A 19,502-nucleotide genomic window follows, 5' to 3' on the forward strand; every position below is an offset into this window, starting at 1 on the left:
CCCAAATAACACAACCGTACTACTGTCCCAGAGCCCAGCCCAGCCCAACACCCAACCGAAAGAGCGATACGTCGCTTCCATCCTAAGCAACCGTCCCCGTGGCTCGTGCCGTGCCGTCTCCGTGCGCGCGTAGCCTCCACGCGTCCCGGCACGCGTCCTGCAACCGCCCCTGGCCTCATCGAGTTCCCAACCGCGACCGACCGGGCGGCGATTCAGCGAGTCCCCCCCATCCCCCACGGCCGGTCTCCCCGCCCGTTACTCCCCCCGCAGGAGCAAAACCCCCACGAAGCATAGCGAAAGCAAACCGCAGGTACTCCTCTCGTCCGGTCGCCCCCCACCAGAGCATGCGCGTTGCCGCGACGCGACTCGCCTCCGCCCCCGCTCCGCGCCCCCTCCTCCTCCTCCTGGTCCTGGTCCTCCTCGTCTCCGCGCCCCTCGCGATCGGAGCAGCGGCCATGGCCGGCCACGTCCTCGGCGGCGTGAAGGAGAACCCCGCCGCCGCCAACAGCGCCGAGTCCGACGGGCTCGGCCGCTTCGCCGTCGAGGAGCACAACAAGCGCCAGGCAAGTGGCTGCCGCCGCCCTCCCCTCCCGGTTCCTCATCCCCTCTTCGGGTGCCCGGCGATTTGGTCGATTCGTGCGATTGGGATTTTCTTCTGATTTTTTTTCTTCGTCCGTGCGCGTGGTTGCAGAACGCGCTGCTGGAGTTCGTGCGCGTGGTGGAGGCCAAGGAGCAGGTGGTGGCCGGCACGCTGCACCACCTCACGCTCGAGGCCATCGAGGCCGGGAGGAAGAAGGTCTACGAGGCCAAGGTCTGGGTCAAGCCGTGGCTCGACTTCAAGGAGCTCCAGGAGTTCGTCCACAAGGGGGACGCCACCACCTTCACCAACGCCGACCTCGGCGCCAAGAAAGGTTCGCGCTCCCGCCCATGTGACGTTGCTATTTGCTGGCAATATTTGTCTGCTTCCTGCTCTCTGACTGCATCTCGAGTTCAAGGGCTAGGGCTTGGGTGTCTGTAGAAATGCCCTGTGTGTCTTACGTCGGATGGATGGGTGTCTGATCTAGTTTCAAATGATAGTGGACACGTTTTCCTTTGAAATCCAAATATGAAGGATGCCAAATAGCCAATATGCCAGCAGTGGCCGGTCGGATCTTTTCCACTTAAATTCAAAATTATTATTATTTTGAAGGAAATGGGGTTATGATTGTGAAACAGGAAGGTATCTGGTATTAGCACTCAATGGATTTGTTCATAATTTAGGCCTACAGTGCACCTTGGTCGTCCTAATGGAATGGGGAAATAAGTACATTGGGTTTTGGTCTTATCCAAGGGGTTCCAAGCATCACCTTCGGGGAGGCATGATGTACAGTCATATTAGTGAGTGGGTGTTCAGCTTGGCATTAGTACTGATAAATGGGATTTTGGGGTGAGCTTTTTACTGTTTGAAGCCTCGAGTGCAGCAGGGTTTGAGTCAAATTGTGCAACATCAGTCGTAACTTGGAAGATGGGATTTCTGACTCTGAGTTGCTTTAAGTTGTCTGCCTGTCACAAGTGCTCTTGAGAGCCAGGAAGAATAATAGCCTAGAGGTCAACTTGATAGGCCGATAGATGGGGTGGCAATTTTTTTTCCTTGATGCACAAGGTGACTTGATAGGCTGATATGCAAGGTTCTTGAAAATGAAGGGCAGCCTTTCTTTCTTTCAATTTAATAGTCTGTTTGCTAGACGGTGAGCATTTTTCCACGTTCTGGTTTGCTCTGTGGCATATAGGTTATGTCGATAAATTTGATTGCTCAAGTGGTTTTTTTCATGTTCTGTTTGGGGTTAAATCTGGGGTATCTTATTGACACTGGACGCATATTCAGTTGATCACTGGTCTCGATTGGCTGATAATCGCAAATGTGCCCCTCCCTAACTTGGCCCTAGTCAGTGGGTTATGTCTTCCACCTTTATGTTGATGTTCTGATGCTCAGGGCATTAAATTTCAATTCTGAACTAGTCAGTTCAACTGACTATGCAGTCTATGCCAAGCCTTGGCTCTTGGTGGGCACCTAATAGCCAGTCACCATTTCATTCTCCCAGCAAACTGGCGTTTAACGCTGTCTGCAGCATAATGACTGCTACCATGAACATCACACATTTAGTAAATTTTCACACTAGGAAAAGTGTCTCTTGGCCTGTGGATCATGTTAAAGTAGGCAATCTTTTTTAGTCTCAGTAGTCAGTAATATAGCATGCGGCATGTATGTTAGAACCTACCCAATAACCAGCGAACAAGCCGGCATGTATGTTAGAATCTAGTACATGACCTGTGAGTAGGGATGCAAGTTATATTTATTTTGGGTCGTTGGGTCGACCCAAAACTTGATAAAATAAACTAGGATGGCATTGTGCCTAATTAATTTAGGAGGAGAAATGAACTACGATGGCATGCCATCATAATTATTTAGTTGACCCATAAAACACCATTGGGTATCCACTTGCATCCCTACCTGTGAGCAAGCCGGCATGTATGTTAGAATCTAGTACATGACCTGTGAGCAAGCCAGCATGTATGTTAGAACCTAGTCCATGACCTGTGGACAATAACATGCAGACAAGCCAGCATGGCAGCATGTATGTTGGAACCTAGTCCGTGACCCGCAAACAAGCCGGAGATCTTATGTTGAGTTTATTCTTCAAAACTTGTATCATTGGTATTGATGGGGGTGATGTTTCAGGTGGACATGAGCCTGGTTGGCGTGAGGTGCCTGTAGAGGATCCTGTGGTCAAAGATGCTGCACACCATGCTGTGAAATCAATCCAAGAGAGGTCTAACTCCCTGTTTCCCTACGAACTTCTTGAGATCGTTCGCGCTAAGGCACAGGTTAGCTGCTGGGAATCTAACCATTGTGATACTCATGTTTCTTTATATGTTGTGACTTATATCTGGAAGTTCTATTCGGTACTTCTTGTATCTGAAAGTTCGGTTCTGTACTTCTTATCTGACTAGGTTGTGGAAGACTTTGCGAAATTTGACATTCTGATGAAACTGAAGAGAGGCAGCAAGGAGGAGCAGATCAAAGCCGAGGTCCATAAGAATCTGGAAGGGGCTTTCGTGCTGAACCAGCATCAGCCAGCAGAGCACGAGGAGTCTAGCAGCCAGTGAGCTTCTGACGTAACGATAACTGTGGTAATGTAGTGTGCGCTGTAAAATAAGGAGAAGACGTGGTCACTCCGGGTTTTTATCTGGATATGTTGTGTGGTCGTTGCTGGCTTCCGAACGGGGGCAGGCAGAGGCAGCCTAGTGCTGTTCCTAGCTTGTCGGAACGCTATTGCTGGCATCGAAACTTGTGAACTACCAAAGCTAATCGTGGTCATATTGTACTGTTAATAGAATCATTTGTGAAGTACCAAAGCTTTGGTTGCTTGCGACTTGCGAGCAGTGTGCGACTGTGTGCCACTCGAACCTAGTTATGCCAATGTCACTGTCAGACATATAGCTTCGAATTATTCTCCTGTGCACTGGTTGTCAAGGGTGGTATCAGGCCGGTGCTACCGGCTCCAGTAGCACCTAAATCGATACAAAGAGCAAGAAACAAAAGAAAAGATAAACACTTGTTAACTCATGTTGTAGCTTCCGAACGTGCCAGTCTGCAAAAAATAAAATAATTCAACTCAAAATTATTGATAATCATTCGCAGAAAGCACGTTCATATGGTGTATACTGTATGCACAATACAACTTGCAAAGTTAAATCAATAATATTACAAACCGAACAAGTTTGAAACAAGAAATCAGCTGCGTACTCATACAGCAGGTTCACTTACACGGTTACACCTTCCACTTAGAATACCGAACGAAGTTGCATTGCCGGATAAGAGAGCGGCTACGTAACCAGAGCATGAACCATGGTTCAGCTACATGCCCACATATGCGAGCAAACGGCCCCTGAATCACCACCATGACCGGTTAGCTAGCCCGCTAGCTTATTGCAATCTCACGTTACAAGATATTAAAACTGCACAACAATCTGCAACCCAGAAAGGTAACTGCATAGCGGACAAACAGACGTGGCTGATAATAAGTTGTCCATGTGCTGCTGGAAAAGGTACTAATCCACGGGCATATAGAGGCACAGCCATTTGATATCTTCATCTGACTTCATGGTTCTCAGTCTCATCCAAACGGCATGGTTACCCCTCAGCACCTCTGCCCAGGATCACGAATGTATTTCCTTATCACTGAAACAATAGAACAGGTTGTCTTCGATGAATACACTTGCAGATGTGCCTGAGACAGAATAGTAACACTTCAGTCAAAAAGTCCAAGACCATACATACAACTGGGCTAAGAATGTTAAGGTAATCAAATGTTAGTCTGTCATGAAACAAAAACAAAACCGCAACACAAGAAGCTGTTACTGGCAACAAATCAAATCTCTAGCGGTTAGCATTAAAAAAAAATACTGTACATGCTGACAGAATGAACCAACTAGCAGCAAAATATTGTGAACATCACACTGAGCTAGTACATTTATGCTGGTCTATCGATGGTAACATAAGTCAGTAAGAAATTATATGATTATCAATAATGTAGAGAAATTGTCTAAACAGCTACAGAAATAAATATATAGCCAACTTACATGTTGTCGATGATAGCAACCTGACTTTTTGGAGTCTCCGATGGATCAATTTTCTCTATAAACTCTTGGTCTATTTGGATGTATCTTGGCCTCGGTTATCATTCCCTCCACTAGGGAATCAACAATAACTTCACCGAAGAACTCAACCTCCTTGAGCTTTGGAAGGTTCTCAATGCCGAAAATACCTTTTGCAGGCTCTCTTTCAAAAGCCAGCGTGAGCCTCTCCAGATTAGGGGCACCTCCGTCAAATCTGAGTTCATCAAGGTTTGGCGCGTTGTCTACAATCAGCTGCTTCAGCCTGGGGAATAGATTTTGTTCGAAGCAAAGCTTTGTTCCCACGAATGATTCATGGTAAAGCTTGAGAGATACAAGACTTGGAAGCTTCCCTAGTTGCCTCAACAATTGCCCATCAAAAAAATTCTCCCGGAGCGATAGTTCAATTAAGTAGTTGAGGGATAAAATCCATGGAGGCAGGACACTTACCCTGCCCCACAAGTAGAGCTCTTCAAGGAAGATGGGTGGCGATTTTAGAGCCAGAAAGATTTCAAGTCCCATATCCATCCTGCGCCAGTGCATGATAGACAGGTGCCGAAGGGACTTGCACAGCATGTTCAACGAGGCAGCAAAAGGCTTCCATTTTTCTTCTCCATACTCAGAGTTTATAGCACAAAGCTTGGTTAACTGGGACAGCGCACCCAACTCCTGCATTGCACGGGAGCTGGATGCAATGTCTACACTGGCAATCTTCTGAATGGATTTCATGTTCTTCAAGCCATGTGGTATCATCAAGGCCTCATGTGGCTCAAAATGTTTGACTCGACTGATCCTGGTATAGTGTCTATACCTGCCGCCAAGTAGATGCTTCAGACTTCCCAGCTGAGTAGCGCTTTCAGGTAATTCCCTAATGGAAGTCTCCCTCACATCCAGAGTCACCAGTTGTTTCAGTCTCCCTACTAGCTTTGGCAGCTGCGAAACATTTGTTCTTCTAAGGCAAAGGTACCTCAGGAGAGACATCTTACAGATCTCCTTCAAGTCTTCATTACTCAGCCACCAGCAACCTTCGAGGTCTAGTACCCTCAGCAGTTTGAAGTGGGTAAAGATGATGGGCAGTGGCTTCTTGCTGCAGCGCAGAATTAACAGAGAACGGACATGGGAAAAGTTTGTGTTGTGGTTCTCTTGCTCTCTACCACTGCCAGTACCATCAGTCTGGATTGAAAGTCGTCGGATCTTGTCATGCCCTGTTGTGCTGTACTGTTGCTTCCCCACGAACGAGATGAAGTTTTCTTGGATAGATTTGGAGGTGATAACTTCCAGCATCATGTCATGAACCTTACAGCTCCTGACCAAACCAGTACTAGCAACGCGGGTTGGTGTAACAATGCTTCTACTCACGAATTCATCAAGATACTTCGCTGCAACCTCCTCCAAATTTGCTTTGTGCATTCCGCTGATGAAACCTTCAGCTGCCCATCGTCTAACCAGGGGTCCTCTCTTGATCTCATAGTCCTCAGGGAAAACACTAAGATACAAGAAGCAAGCCTTCACATTGTAGGGCAAATCATGGTAGCCAAGAGAGAGTATCCTTCTCATTCCTCCTATTGTGGCGCTTATTTCTAACCCAGAACCCAATCTATCACACACCTTTTCCCATTCTGCCCTTGTCTTATTTTTCGTTCGAGCTAGCATTCCTCCAATGCTAAGTATGGCCAGAGGCAAACCACTGCATTTTTTCAGTATGCCGTCAGAGATTACCTCCAAATCCTGATATAGTGGAGGACATTTATCCAACTTAAACACTTTCTTATAAAATAGCTTTTTAGATTCTTCAAAGGGTAGAGGCTCCATGTTGTAAATAAGATCATGGGAATCAGCGCAGCAACTTTCAGCAACGTTGCGATTCCGTGTAGTAATTAGTATTCTGCTTTGCTTGTCATTATCAGGAAAAGCCACCTTCAAGTTCTCCCAGTCCTCCGGACTCCACAGATCATCCAGAACAATGAAGTACCTATGGTTGAAAAAGGAATGCTTATCAAACAAGAAAACAAATAACAAGTAAATTCTTACCAGGTGATTTGACTTCATCCCTCTCTCAAAGAAAATTTGCAGCAATTTTCTAAGTAGCACACCCCTTTTTCAATTATATCATCTAACGATAATGGATGGACTATACTCATAAAATGTTATGGACTCACTTTTTATAACACATACAACCATATATATTCTATGGGGTCAAATCTATTCTTTTATGGTAGTCAGGGTTTCAAAATCTTATTGGATGCTCATTCTAAAATGGCATACATGTATTTAGAATGGGGAATGTAGTAGGACAAGCTTGATCCAAGGGTACTGCAACATTTGCTTTGCAAAACTTGAGTTACGGTATGGCATCTGACCCTATCTTGGCATAACTGGAATGAGTCAGATACAGATGTGCAGTATTTCCAATCAACACCAAACCTTTGCAATTAGAACTAATCGAGCAACACCTAGGGATTTGATTCAGCATGCCATTTAAGAAAAGTAAAAAAAAATCTTAAAAGCAAAGTAGTAAATGTTAGATTGGGGAAATCTATGTCATCCTAAAAGATTAAATTATATAGAAGCTTTTCCCCCACCTATCATGAATTTGATACTTTTTTCTCCTAGATAGCGCTCATTTGTCCCACCTAATATTGATAACTCCACTCTAAGAGTTAGCAATATTTTCTATGAGAGATGCACTTAAGCAAACATCTGAAGAACAGACAACACAAATGTTTGTGTTCGCCATGAGAAAACTAATAATGAAATGGAATAGGAAAATTAAACTGCATCTGCATGCCAACATAAAAAAAAGAAAAAAATAGGTACATACCCCTACTGTCCAAACTATATACTTTTAGTTTTATACAAGTATACATACAAATGGGGTAAGAAAAAGATTATTGCCATATTTTTATAAGAGTATTTTCTCTATTATTGTTTGTACATTAGAACCAATATTAATAGAGGTACTTGGTGGAAGGAAGAAAGGAAGACACCAAGTCTCTGTGAACAAAATCAACTCCCCAACTGCAGCTATTTTTAAATGGAGAGAGAACTAAGATAATAAACATGTATGTGAAACTTATATTTCTTGATATTATCAGGGAGTACCTTTTGTCCTCCAAATGGGCTCTGCATCTTCCAATGATTTCAGATATGTGCCAGGTCTCGATGCCTCTAAGGGGATCCTTAAGTGTTTCTTCCCTAGAGCAGCTTGGATCTCTCAAGGATATTCGAATGAGCTGCCTCAATAAAGATTCTAGTAGTATGCGAAGATCATAACGCTGGGACACAGCTAGGAAAGCCCGAGTCTGGATCCCCTTCATTGTTGGGCTCTTGTAAACAGTCACCGCAAGAGTTGTCTTGCCCAGGCCACCAAAACCAACAATGGGGACAACTTTGAGATGAGCCAAGTTACCATCCTCCAGCAACCTGATGACTGATTCGGTCTTCTCGGTCACCCCCACGAGTCGGCATTCGTCGATGTTGAGCGCAGGCAACTGGCGCTCAAGATGATTATAGTCAGGAGAAGAACGGACAGCTGTGTATGCATCACTTACACCTCCAAATGCTGCTTCCACCCTGTACCTCAGCCTCCGCTCGCTCACTTTCAGCGCACGGGCTTTGAGGTCTCGGATCTCGATGGATAGGTTGTGCATAGCTCTCAGTGTCTTCAGGGGGTGAATTATCTTGTGTAGCCAACCCAAAATGGGATTTTGGCTACAATGTCGGTGGCCGTTGTGATACCAGAAGATGTCAATACAGTCCTCCGCATCATAAGCCACCTCCCTGACTTGTTTCATCCATGTCGTTGTCTACAAATAAAAAGCCATTTACGTTAACAGGCATTCTAGTGAAACGTAAATTGGAGACCATTTAATAACTTGTTTTCATCTACCTTAGATGCAAATTGTCGAGGAAAGATCATAAGGTACCGTATAAGAATTTCGGGTACTGCTTTGGTATAAGAACTAATCAAGCGTTTGGTTCATACATTATAAAAAAAAATATGTCGGAAATGGAAAGCAAATGGGCAACTGGACATATGCTTTGGTTCAATGAGGTTACGGTATGAAAATTCATTGTAATGATTGGTTCAATCAAACCAGAGCCAAGAAAGAAACTAATTTTAATTTAGAATTTTGAGTGTAAATTTCACAGTAGAGCGAAACACTCAGAACTGATTGAAGGTAAATTTTGGGTACCGAATTGGCAGTACGGACAATGGAGGAGGAACAAACCACAGGAAACCAGATCAGATGAATTATTGATCTGTTTTAGTCATATCAGATGATTCCCCCCATCCCCCCGCCGCGCCGCGCGGCTGCTGGATGCCATCTCCCGCGGCCCTCCGCAGCCCGCAGCGACAGTGAGGTCCCGGCGACCGAAAAGAGATCGGAGGAAGCGTCGCCGTCGAGGCCCAGGGGCGGCAAGCGGTAACAGCTGCGAAGAGGACCCTTCTCGTGTCGTCTGAGTCGAGCCTGCTGGATGCCATCTCCGGCGAGGCCGAGAGGGGGAGGAGGGAGGGAGAGGACGAGACTACAGGAGAGTAGCAGTCGATGCTCGGGAGTAAGGGGGCTTTGGTTTGTCAATTGTCATCCAGCATTCCAATTTCCAACCAAACTAAATTTTGGTCATGATCAAGTTAGGATAATGATAAAATGGGGCTAAATAAATAATGTTCGGTACTTCGGTTTGTGAAAGTTAAGTTAAGCCAATAGCAAAATCTAAAGGTGAAAAGAGTGTGTGGATCGTGTACATGCCAAAATCAACTAAAACATTGAGTATGACATGTGGGGTCCAAGTCTCATTATTATTTTTAATTTTAAAATATAGCCAAGTGAGCCTTGATTCTTATAATTAATTGCAAATAATCTAATCATTTAAATAAATCATCAATCTGATGAATAGTTTGGAAATTTTATTGTGTAAAGTTTGTTATTAGAATGACAAGTGCATTCGAGACAACCAACGAGAGACCTCTACCTCATCAGCAAGTCGAGGCTGCCAAACCAAATCAATTTGCCGACCTGAAATATGGCCAAGAATTTGGTGGACTAGGATGATAATGGATCATGGTCTAATATCTCATTCACTCTGTCCTTAATAACTATCTTTAACTTAAAGAATATATAAATATAAGCCTAGCTTTTTAGGTTAATTCTTAAAAGTTCTAACCTAAACTTTTAGCCTCTTTACCACCCATACTTGTACTAGAACAACCAAAAATTTATAAGCAATGACAAAATTTGTCCTTCAACCAAATATACACGCACCAAAATACGAGGGCATCGCCTATATTTGGCTTAGGGCTTAGGGGCTAGAACCAAACGTATCCTTAGACTGCATAAGGAATATTATCAAATAGCCTCTACTACCGTATCAGATGTCGGTCTAGTCCCTTTTGGACTGAAAATGGTTGTCCACGTCCGTAGCGTTTACTTGGAACCATCGGATCGCTGGCAAAGTTTTGTAGTTCTTATATTGATATGGCCGCCCGCAAATATTACACATTTACACTACGAGAAATAAAAAATACAGTTAAGGATGGGCTTGGGTTAGATCCAATATGTTGCAGGTGTGATTTTGTTATCCAAACGTCCAAAAAATTCGATCAGGCCAACGTTTTTAGGTCGAGACATGGGCAGGCCGGGTCTAAATATTCAGGTTTAATCGTATTCTTGTATGCAAGACTTCCGAAACAATTAATGATGTGGTGTTTAACAAAACACCAATGGAATCTTACGCAGGTCATATTCAAAGTATACCCGAACGTTTGGCCCGGTGCAAACAGGCTGGCCCGCGGCCCGGCCATTTTGGCCCGGCACGAGCACAGCCCAGCACGGCTTTAATCGTGCCCGGGCCGGCACGGAGCACGCCCAGGGCCGTGCTTGGGCCTAGCCATAAGCCCACCGGGTTGCTTCGGCACGGCCCTTTTAGGGACGGCCCGTGCGGCACGGCGCTCTGGCCCGGGTGGCCCGCGGTGCACAGGCACGGCCCGGGCATGACCTGTTTTGCCCGTTTAGTCGGCTCCCGAGTCCCGACTCGTATACGTGGATACGCCTCTCGAATCGACACTCGACTCTCTCGTTCGGTCGTTCACGTTCTGGACTTGTGCTTGAATGTATCTTGTTCTGGTTTTGGACTTCTGGTTGAGCACTTGTTCTGGACTTGTGCTTGAATATAATCTATCTTGACTGTTATTTATCTTGTGCCTAGTTGTGGTTTTGGTTGAGCACTTGTTGCAGAAAAATACAAGGGAAAAAGATTACACCATATTCTGTTATCTATCTTGTGCTTGTTATGTTATCTATCTTGTGCCTTGTTCTGGTTCTGGTTTGTAGCTAATTGCACCATATTTGGATTATGTAAAAAAATTTTAAATTTGTTGCTGTGTATTTTTAACTTTGGAAGGGGTGGGCCGCAGACGTGGCCTAGCACTGTAGCACGGCACAGCACAGCGGACCAGCCCGGCACAGTTAACTGGACGCGTGCCGTGCCCGGGCCTGACCCCCCGGCCCGCGGGCGGACATGGCACGGCCCGCTGTGACAGCCGTGCTGGACCGTGGCCCGTTTAAATCAGCACGGGCACGGCCAGGCCCGGACCCACTGCCCGACCTGCAGGTATAATTCAAAGTAACACACTGGCTACTGCAGCACTGAGGAGGACGAAGAGAATATTCAGGCTACATCTCCAGCTTTGGAGACAATGGTGATGCAGATGTCGGTGGATTATGGATGAAGGATCAGAAAGGGAATTGGTATAATATGATCTAATCACCTGCTCGCTGCTGTGGTGGTATTCGGTGCCGGCGGCGAGGTCGCGGAGGCAGGCGTTCATAATCTCGAGGTCCTCCTTGAGCTCCTGGATCTCCCGGCCGACGCCGCTGAGCAGCACGTACTTCTCGCCGAGGACGGCGCCGAGCTTGCCCAGGAGGATCTGCAGGACGCCCTCGGTGGAGCTCACCACGGCAGCCTCCATGGCTGGCTGATGGCTGCGCCAAGAGTTCTGGTCGCGGCGTCGTCAGCCCATCATTTGGGGGAGATATATATGATGATTGCTCATAATTAAGATGATTATTCAACTCTATCACATGGATGCTCTCTTCCAAGCTCTTACCGGCTAATGGCACTTCACTAGTTTAGTGACAGAGAGCATAACACGCATCATATTTCTTGGAATTTAATTTTATTTCGTTTTGGAGAAGGTGTGGTCTTGCGTCGCGTTGACCTGACCGAGACTTAGCCATTTGATCAGAGTTCATAGACTATCGTGCTCATGAGGCGCTGAGCACGGAATCTCTCTTTCAAGTACCAACTGACACTGTACTTGTTTAGTGACGGAAAGCAACAAAGTACCCTATTTCTTAGGCACTACTTTACTGTACTACCTTCGTCTCCAAAAAAATACAATTCTCGCTTCTCGAGAAGTCAAATAATTTCAAATTTAATTAAATTTATACAAAATAGTATTAACATTTATATTGCAAAATATATATATTATTAGATTAATCATGTAAAATATTTTCATACTAAATCTATTTGGAGATATAAATGTTAGTAATTTTTTGTATAAATTGATCAAATTTGGAATTGTTTGATTTCTCGAAAAGTGAGAGTTGCATTGTTTTAGGAACCGAGAAAATATTTATTAATTTTTGGAGTAGATGATTGGGGGTTGTGTTGATCTTCAGGTATTTGAGAGTTTAGGAGACCGGGGCCCCTGGATTTGTTTGCATTTGCCTGGGAGCAGGTACAATGTTGCCGTGTTTCAGGTACGGCGGTTTTAATTTTTATTTTTTTAAAAGAAATTCAAGGTGTGAAACCATGAGGAGTGACTACCCTTAGCTTGTAGGAAATGACAATACAATTTCATACTGAAAGTGATAGTGTTGCTTCCTTGTTTGTCTTCTCTTGACTTTTAGGTCTTGCATTTTCACTCCTAAGCGGGTCTAATCCAGTGTATTTAGCCCATATATTTTAGTAAGCAGGCGGATCCAATGTGCATTAGAGGCTACACTTTGACTGTGCTTTTATATACGAAAAAAAGGCATACGTGCTACTATGTAAGCTTACAAGGTCGTTAGGCTCGACCTGCCGCAGTTTTCTAGCTCGGAACCAGGACGAGTTTCCCCTCTGACTTTGCCTATGTTCTTTGTCTACCCTGCACATTCAACATTGCGCTTGACTCATAGCTACGTCCTTCCCAGTCTGTAACTATGTAGAAGTAAAAAGTATAAATATAAAATATCGATAAGTAAAATGATAAACAGAAAATATCGATAAGTATTTAGTTACATGCACCAATCAATTCAACCTAAATTGAGAAAGACGGACAATTCATTCATATTTCAATACTCTTCCTCACTTGGCCTCAAACGTGGAATATAGGAGTCGGCTATAATTGTTTATTCTAATCACGCCCGTTAAGTTTTCTACTTGAGATCTCTAGTAGGAATACCATACTGAGTTGCATGCACCAACCAATTCAATATAAAAGTTTGACTAATAGAAAAAGTTGGACAATTCACTTATACTTCATAATAAGGAAAATATTTTTCATGAGAAAAATTGGTAAATTATAATCAATCTTTAAATTTTTCCCATATTTTGTCTAGGTCCATAGATTCTGATAATGGGCCCTTAAATCTTTCTCAAATGTTTCATTCTAAATGAAGATTCAGGTCCATGTTATGTCGTTGTTTATCTTAAGTCGATATTATTTCATTGCTTTAATCATATTACAGTTTAACCTACGCACAAAGAGAGAGAAATTATTTTTCAAGCTTACCAAACTTATTTTTCAAGCTACTAATAAAATTAGGAAAGTTGTAGCCTTTTTTCTTGAGAAGTGCAAGTAAAGCTGCCCCAACTTGAAGTGTACCTAACTATAATAAGGATGCGGCTAATTTACAGCCGACCGTATTATAAACCATCCGTACGACCGTATCGGTCGTCTCTATTTGAAAAGGAAAAAAACTTTGCAGCCTAACTCGAGGCTTTGGCAACACACCAGGATTTCTGCATGCACGTGAGAGGCAGGTAGAGAGAAGGAAAAAAATAATGTTGTTAGCGCATGCATGCATATGTATGAGGGAGAAAAAGAATGGACATGTGTATGCATACACATAATTTCAAAATAAAAATCCGTAATTTTAAAGTTGAGCATCAAAATTAAAATCTAGTTGCACCGTTGCACTTGTTCCAATAAAAGCTTCAAAAAAAGATCTCACATTACTATATTTTAATGATATATTTTTGAGAGAAAATACTTTTAGTGTATTCTAATTTGTTCATGACTTTTGCAAAAGTTGCTTATGCCTTTATAAAATATTGCTTCGCATTCCTAAGTCCAGTTAAGTGGATATTGGTGTTGATATTGCGAAGATAGCTTGGTTGGTGTGATTAGCGGATGGGGATAAATAAATATTTTGTGGTGAGTAAATATTTGCATGATCAATGATAGGCAACTTTAGCATATCAAATTGAGCATTTTCACTAATTTATTTTGGTATTTTTCTATTCTACGTAAAGCAATTTATGTGTACTTGAAAAATATCATCAAAATATATATAAGTTGTGTCTTATTTTGAAGGTATCGTTAAAAGAGTCATGGTTATGCAATTGGAATTGGAATTTGATAAATGGTTTAAGAGCTACAACTTTTTAAACTTTTAAAATTGCATGCGCCACTCTATTTAAGTAGCCTGTCAATTCAATGCACACGGTATATTACATGAAAAATAAAAAGAATCATGTGATTCCATATATCCTGGTCTAATTGATGGGTTAGATAAGCATATAATAGCATCACCATTGGTGGAAATGGTGCATAAATATGGATAAAACTACGGCTGATTGTAGGTAAGTCATACCCATCTTTATTAGACCAGTCTCAGTGGAGTTTTATGAGAGTTTCATAATCATTAATTATTGCCGTTGTGGCAGGATCATTAGTTTAATGGAATGAGAGAGGAGTTTCATCCCCATGACATTTACCCAGTTCGGTTACCAAATTTTTAGTCTTGGTAACAGTGGATAGGGGCGGAACCATAGAGGTCTCCCACCCGGGGCTGACCAATGGATGAAGAGCTAGACTAACTAAAATTAGACTTGAATACTACTGTTTCTAAGTCTAAATATTACAGATTTATAATGGACAAGCTGGGCTAGGCCTGTGCTACAGCACGCCCACCACGGGTCCTAACTCCACCCCTGGCTATAGAATAAAACCATACATTGAGACTAGCCTTACCTGGTAACCCATATCATACACCATCCATCTTTATTGCTCGATAACCCATATCATACACCAAGGAAAGCAGTTCTTACTATCCACTTTAACATAATATAGAATAATATTTTTTAGATAACGGACGCAAAACAACATTGCTCATTCTCTACCTCACCGAGCTCGAATTGTTAACGAACTCTGTAGCTACATAGCATTATCTCTCTTCACGTATGATGTTTCTAAATGTTATTGGAAGATTTTTTTTAAGAATAAAACTCAAAGTGTACCTGCGCTAAACCCAAAACCTCTGCCGCAGTCTCTGTTTTCCTCCTCTCCCTTCTCCCTAGCTCTCTCTCACAATTATCCTGCTCCCGCCGGCGTGCCTCCTCCCTTCCTCGAGCTGCACTTGTGCGCACCGCCGCTCTCCGTGCCGCCCTCTTCTTCGAGTCCAGCGGGCTCCCCACGCCTCTCCCATCCGGCGGATCCTCCCGCCTCGTTAACCACAAAGACAAGCTGTCCACCCCTCCCGGCCCCCACGGCCTTGACCTCTCACCCGCCGTCCTCCAACACCACGGCGGGCGCTCCCCTACTGTCTCGCCATCCCGCCGGCCGGCCGGCCTTCACCTTGAACGATCCCTGTAAAGCCGCCAGCACGAGGTAAATCCCCACCCCCAAACCCTAACCTTGACCCCTCTAATTCCGATTCTAGATTAGGTACTTATGCATTCGCAGGATCTTAGTCACCTGAGATCTCAAATAACGCAATACTATGGTCTAATGCTAATTCAAACTAACTCAGGAGATTATGTTGTAATGTTGCCACATATTTCTCTTGTCATAGCTGTCTAATCTAGCTTTTAGATCCCATGCTTCATATACTACAATTAGTTTTCAATCTAATCCAGATCAACCTTCAGTTCTTCACCCTAGCTGCATTTGTATTGTATCTTTATTATGTCTGTTGCAGAGTTATGTATTGCAACCCTTTCTGTAGTTTTGTGCAATCTACCATTTTCATTACGCTTATTTTCATCTTCTTCGTTTGTGCAGAGGGTCTCTCTTAAATTTGAATAGACCTCTTGGGGGTTACTCTCCCTCAGAAGAGGCTGGCCTAGGAGAGGGATATACAGTGGCGGATCTAGACTTAAAAATTGGGTGTACATGATCTCTAAATTTTTTTTACTTAACCATATTCTAAATCAAAGTCATTATGGCTAGTTTGAAACACATATTATTTTACAAACTAAAAATCATTACTTAAATATACATTCTATTCCTCTTTAGATAATAGCTTCTCAAGAGTAAATAATAAAGATTTCACATATTTTATGTATATTCGTCTAATACTTTATTTATAGATAATGTTAGTTGTTACATAGCTAACATATAAAATGTCTATAAATATGATGTTTTGCTCCACTGTATGATTTGAAGTGTGGCAGGATATGTTTTCTAATACTTAGGTAGAATAAGATTTTTTTTAGCTGGAATAATTTGTTATAATCCTAGCAAATATGCCCGTGCGTTGCTACGGGTGATACGGTGAAGCATTTATTAACCTTATCGGATTAAATATTATAGTATAATTAAATTTCATATGACAACATCTCATTCAAAATTCTTTCAAATAAAATTTTGACCTCTAACACTTCTTAGCACTTTCATACATTCCACCCATCCCCCTTCCTTAAAAAATCTCCCTACCATTCTTCACGATGCTGGCTGTCATGATCTTGGCTTTAGCAACGACGAGGGTGCCACCATATTAACATGAGTGCTCGTCCCAACACTATAGTCTGGTGACCTGGTAATTTACACCTGCTGATCTGTTGAGCATTCATGGTCTACCCTTTCCCTAAACAAGGTTAACAGAAAAGCTCAAGACTCATGAGCTATTTATATCTAACTTGCTAAAAGCTCAATTCAAGCTAAGCTATACTTGGAATCAAGCCAAACCTGGATCTGACCTGGAGCCGGCGAGCTCCCATGATCCGAGATTGAGGTATTCGATGAAGCTCAAGTATTTTAGTTTTGCATGGCATGTGCGTGCACCCTGCTACCTCTATTAATTAAATTTCCAACTACCAAAAGTTAAAGTAATATATCTAGAGGCTAGAGCCTTGCATTAACTAGCGAACTACTATGTTGCACAAGCTAAAATAGGTACAAAATAATACTCCATCTATTGATAGTTCTATTTCATCTTGGTACAATGATCAAGAAGAAGAACTTTGCGTATCATCTCATTAATCACGACTCCTCATTTTCGCTGTTATCATATATGCACACTAATCTTTTTTCAAGTAAAGTCACTCTGCACGGGAATTGAACGACCATCCATACTATTTTCAAGATGTCAAATTAAATGGGACTATCAAAATAGAATGATTCAATTTTGAAAATAGGACTATTAAAAGAAAATAGAGGGAATAAAGCTAAATGTCCAAATATGCTTCTCTTTCCATTTATTTATCAAATTAAATGAGTTTTTTAGGCCAATCTTAGTGCATAGTTTCATTGCACTATTACAAAGAGGACCCCCAGGTAACAAAATTTCACATTGCCGAGGGCTGAAGCAAGACGACCCTCTATCACCGATGCTCTTCATTCTTGTGATGGATATTCAGTGTGCCTTGGTAAAGAAGGCCTTGGAGGAGGAGCTTTTACAGCCACTAAGGCACTACAGCAGCGAATTTCACTCTATGCCGATGATGTGGTCATTTTCCTTCATCCTGCAACGGAGGATATTGGTGTTACTTTAGACATCTTGCAGCTTTTCGAGGAAGCCTCGGGTCTTCAACCTAATGTGCAGAAAACTTCAGTCCTTCCTATACAATACCGTGAGGAAGATCGAGAATTCTTACTTGATAACTTCCTTTGCCCTCTCTCGGATTTCCCATGCAAGTACATGGTAGTACCCCTTTTACCGCTTAAGTTGACAAAGAATCAGATGCAACCGTTGGTTGATAAGATTGCTGACCGTCTACCAAGTTGGAAAGCTAATCTCCTCACCAAGTCTGGAAGAAAATTTTGGTACAGTCGGTACTCACTTTTATGGCAGTTTACCTACTTGTGGCCTTGGATCTCCTTCCATAGGCCTTGAAAGCAATAGACAAGTGTCGGCGTGGGTTTTTGTGGAAGGGCCAAAAAGATGTCAGAGGTGGCCGTTGGCTCATCGCTTGGCCCTAAGGTGACAAAGTCTATGGAGCTCGGTGGTCTAGGCATTTCAAATCTGCAGCAACTCAATTGCGCTCTCAATTTATACTGACTTTGGTTGCAGAAAACCAAACCTGACAAGGTTTGGAACTTCTTCCCTGCCCATGCTCCAAAGCAGGTCAAGGCTTTCTTCTCAGTGGCCATCATTTCTGAGGTAGGAAATGAGAAAAACACTTATTTTTTGGTCAGACAGATGGCTGCATGGGCAAAGATTGGGGCCCCGTTTAGATGCATTGCAAATGTTATAATTTTTACACTCTCTCTCCATCACATCAATTTTGGGATACATGCATGGAGCAGTAAATGTATGTAAAAAAAATAACTAATTGCACAGTTTAATTGTACATCACGAGACGAATCTTTTAAGCCTAGTTAGACCATGATTAGATAAAATTTGTCAAATACAAACGAAAACGCTACAGTAGCAAAAAGTTCAAAATGTTATACAAACTTGCGATCTAAACGAGGCCTGGATCAGATAGTGTCTCACTTGTTTGCTGCAATAGCTCCTGGAGCTCGAAAGAGATCGGTGTTTGACACTTTGACTGATGCACAAGGGATCATAGACACAAGAAGGGCGCTTACTCTAGAAGTTCTTGCGAAGTATCTTAAACTATGGGAATTTCTCTCTAATTTTTCCTAAAGCTAAAGGGAAGATGTTCATATGTGGCAGTTTTCTGCTACTGGTCAGTACATAAACAAATCAGCCTATGAGGCTCTATCCATTAGAGCTACTGGTTTTGGCCCCTGAAAGCAGATTTGGAAGAGCTGGGCACCAGGAAAGTGCAAATTCTTTCTTTGGTGAACTAAACATAATTTGGACAGCAGGTCGCCTGGCCAGAAAAGGTCTTGCCCACTCGGCAGCCTGTCCTCTTTATGATCAGGTTGAGGAAACTGCGGACCACCCGCTGGTCGCACCAATGAGTTTTTACTGGGCCTCGAGACGTGTCACACGTCCTCGCCTTAGGATCACAGGTGGTCTAGGAGCAGTTCTTAGCTCTTGCTGGTCAGATCTCATCATGTTCAGTGTTTTGTAATAGACTCTAGGTTCTATATATGCATGATATAGGCTCTATATGTACTACTTGTGGTTCTTACCCCTTCCTTCTTCTTGATATATTGATGCGCAGCTTTTCTGTGCTTTCGAGAAAAAAAAACTCCTCTCACATAGATGAAACTCTTACTTCTCTCTTCTTGTAATGATCCTACCATGTCAGCAAATTTGCTGATGTGATATAATATTTAATGCCCATAAAATTTTTACTAAGACTAGCTTTATACACGTCTATAACTGCTGCCATAAAGTCGTTTTTATTAAGGTCTCAATAAAAGTTAAACATGTCAGACTCAGATCAACCTCATCTCGGCTTTAGTGGCAGGCTCGCTCCGTCGTTCGAGCTCGGCT

The 19,502-nt window shown here is 42.9% G+C and overlaps 2 protein-coding genes across 4 annotated transcripts; one reads left to right on the forward strand and one right to left on the reverse strand.

Moving 5' to 3' along the window:
- The first annotated feature begins 246 nt into the window (after positions 1 to 246).
- Positions 247 to 3,388, forward strand: LOC112893379 (cysteine proteinase inhibitor 12). Its single transcript, XM_025960677.1, has 4 exons — positions 247 to 563; positions 692 to 911; positions 2,720 to 2,865; positions 2,992 to 3,388. The coding sequence occupies exons 1-4, from the start codon at positions 345 to 347 to the stop codon at positions 3,145 to 3,147; spliced, it is 741 nt and encodes a 246-aa protein (XP_025816462.1). The 5' UTR covers positions 247 to 344; the 3' UTR covers positions 3,148 to 3,388.
- A 108-nt stretch (positions 3,389 to 3,496) lies between these two features.
- On the reverse strand, positions 3,497 to 11,629 carry LOC112893377 (putative disease resistance RPP13-like protein 3). Of its 3 annotated transcripts, XR_003228783.1 has the most exons (5): positions 11,429 to 11,629; positions 7,759 to 8,462; positions 4,624 to 6,628; positions 3,809 to 4,271; positions 3,497 to 3,632 (listed from the first exon to the last, which is right to left on the reverse strand). XR_003228783.1 is itself a non-coding variant. In XM_025960674.1 (4 exons), exons 1-3 carry the CDS (start codon positions 11,627 to 11,629, stop codon positions 4,669 to 4,671), a joined length of 2,865 nt encoding a protein of 954 aa, XP_025816459.1. In that variant the 3' UTR covers positions 3,692 to 4,271; positions 4,624 to 4,668. The 3 variants fall into 3 exon arrangements, 2 of the variants coding, with proteins under 2 accessions (XP_025816459.1, XP_025816460.1); XM_025960674.1 differs by lacking the exon at positions 3,497 to 3,632 and having other exon boundaries at positions 3,692 to 4,271; XM_025960675.1 differs by lacking the exons at positions 3,497 to 3,632; positions 11,429 to 11,629 and adding an exon at positions 8,889 to 9,209 and having other exon boundaries at positions 3,692 to 4,271.
- Positions 11,630 to 19,502: the final 7,873 nt, after the last annotated feature.

Source organism: Panicum hallii, chromosome 5, assembly GCF_002211085.1.
Source record: "Panicum hallii strain FIL2 chromosome 5, PHallii_v3.1, whole genome shotgun sequence".
In the NCBI taxonomy this organism is placed as follows: Eukaryota; Viridiplantae; Streptophyta; class Magnoliopsida; order Poales; family Poaceae; genus Panicum; species Panicum hallii.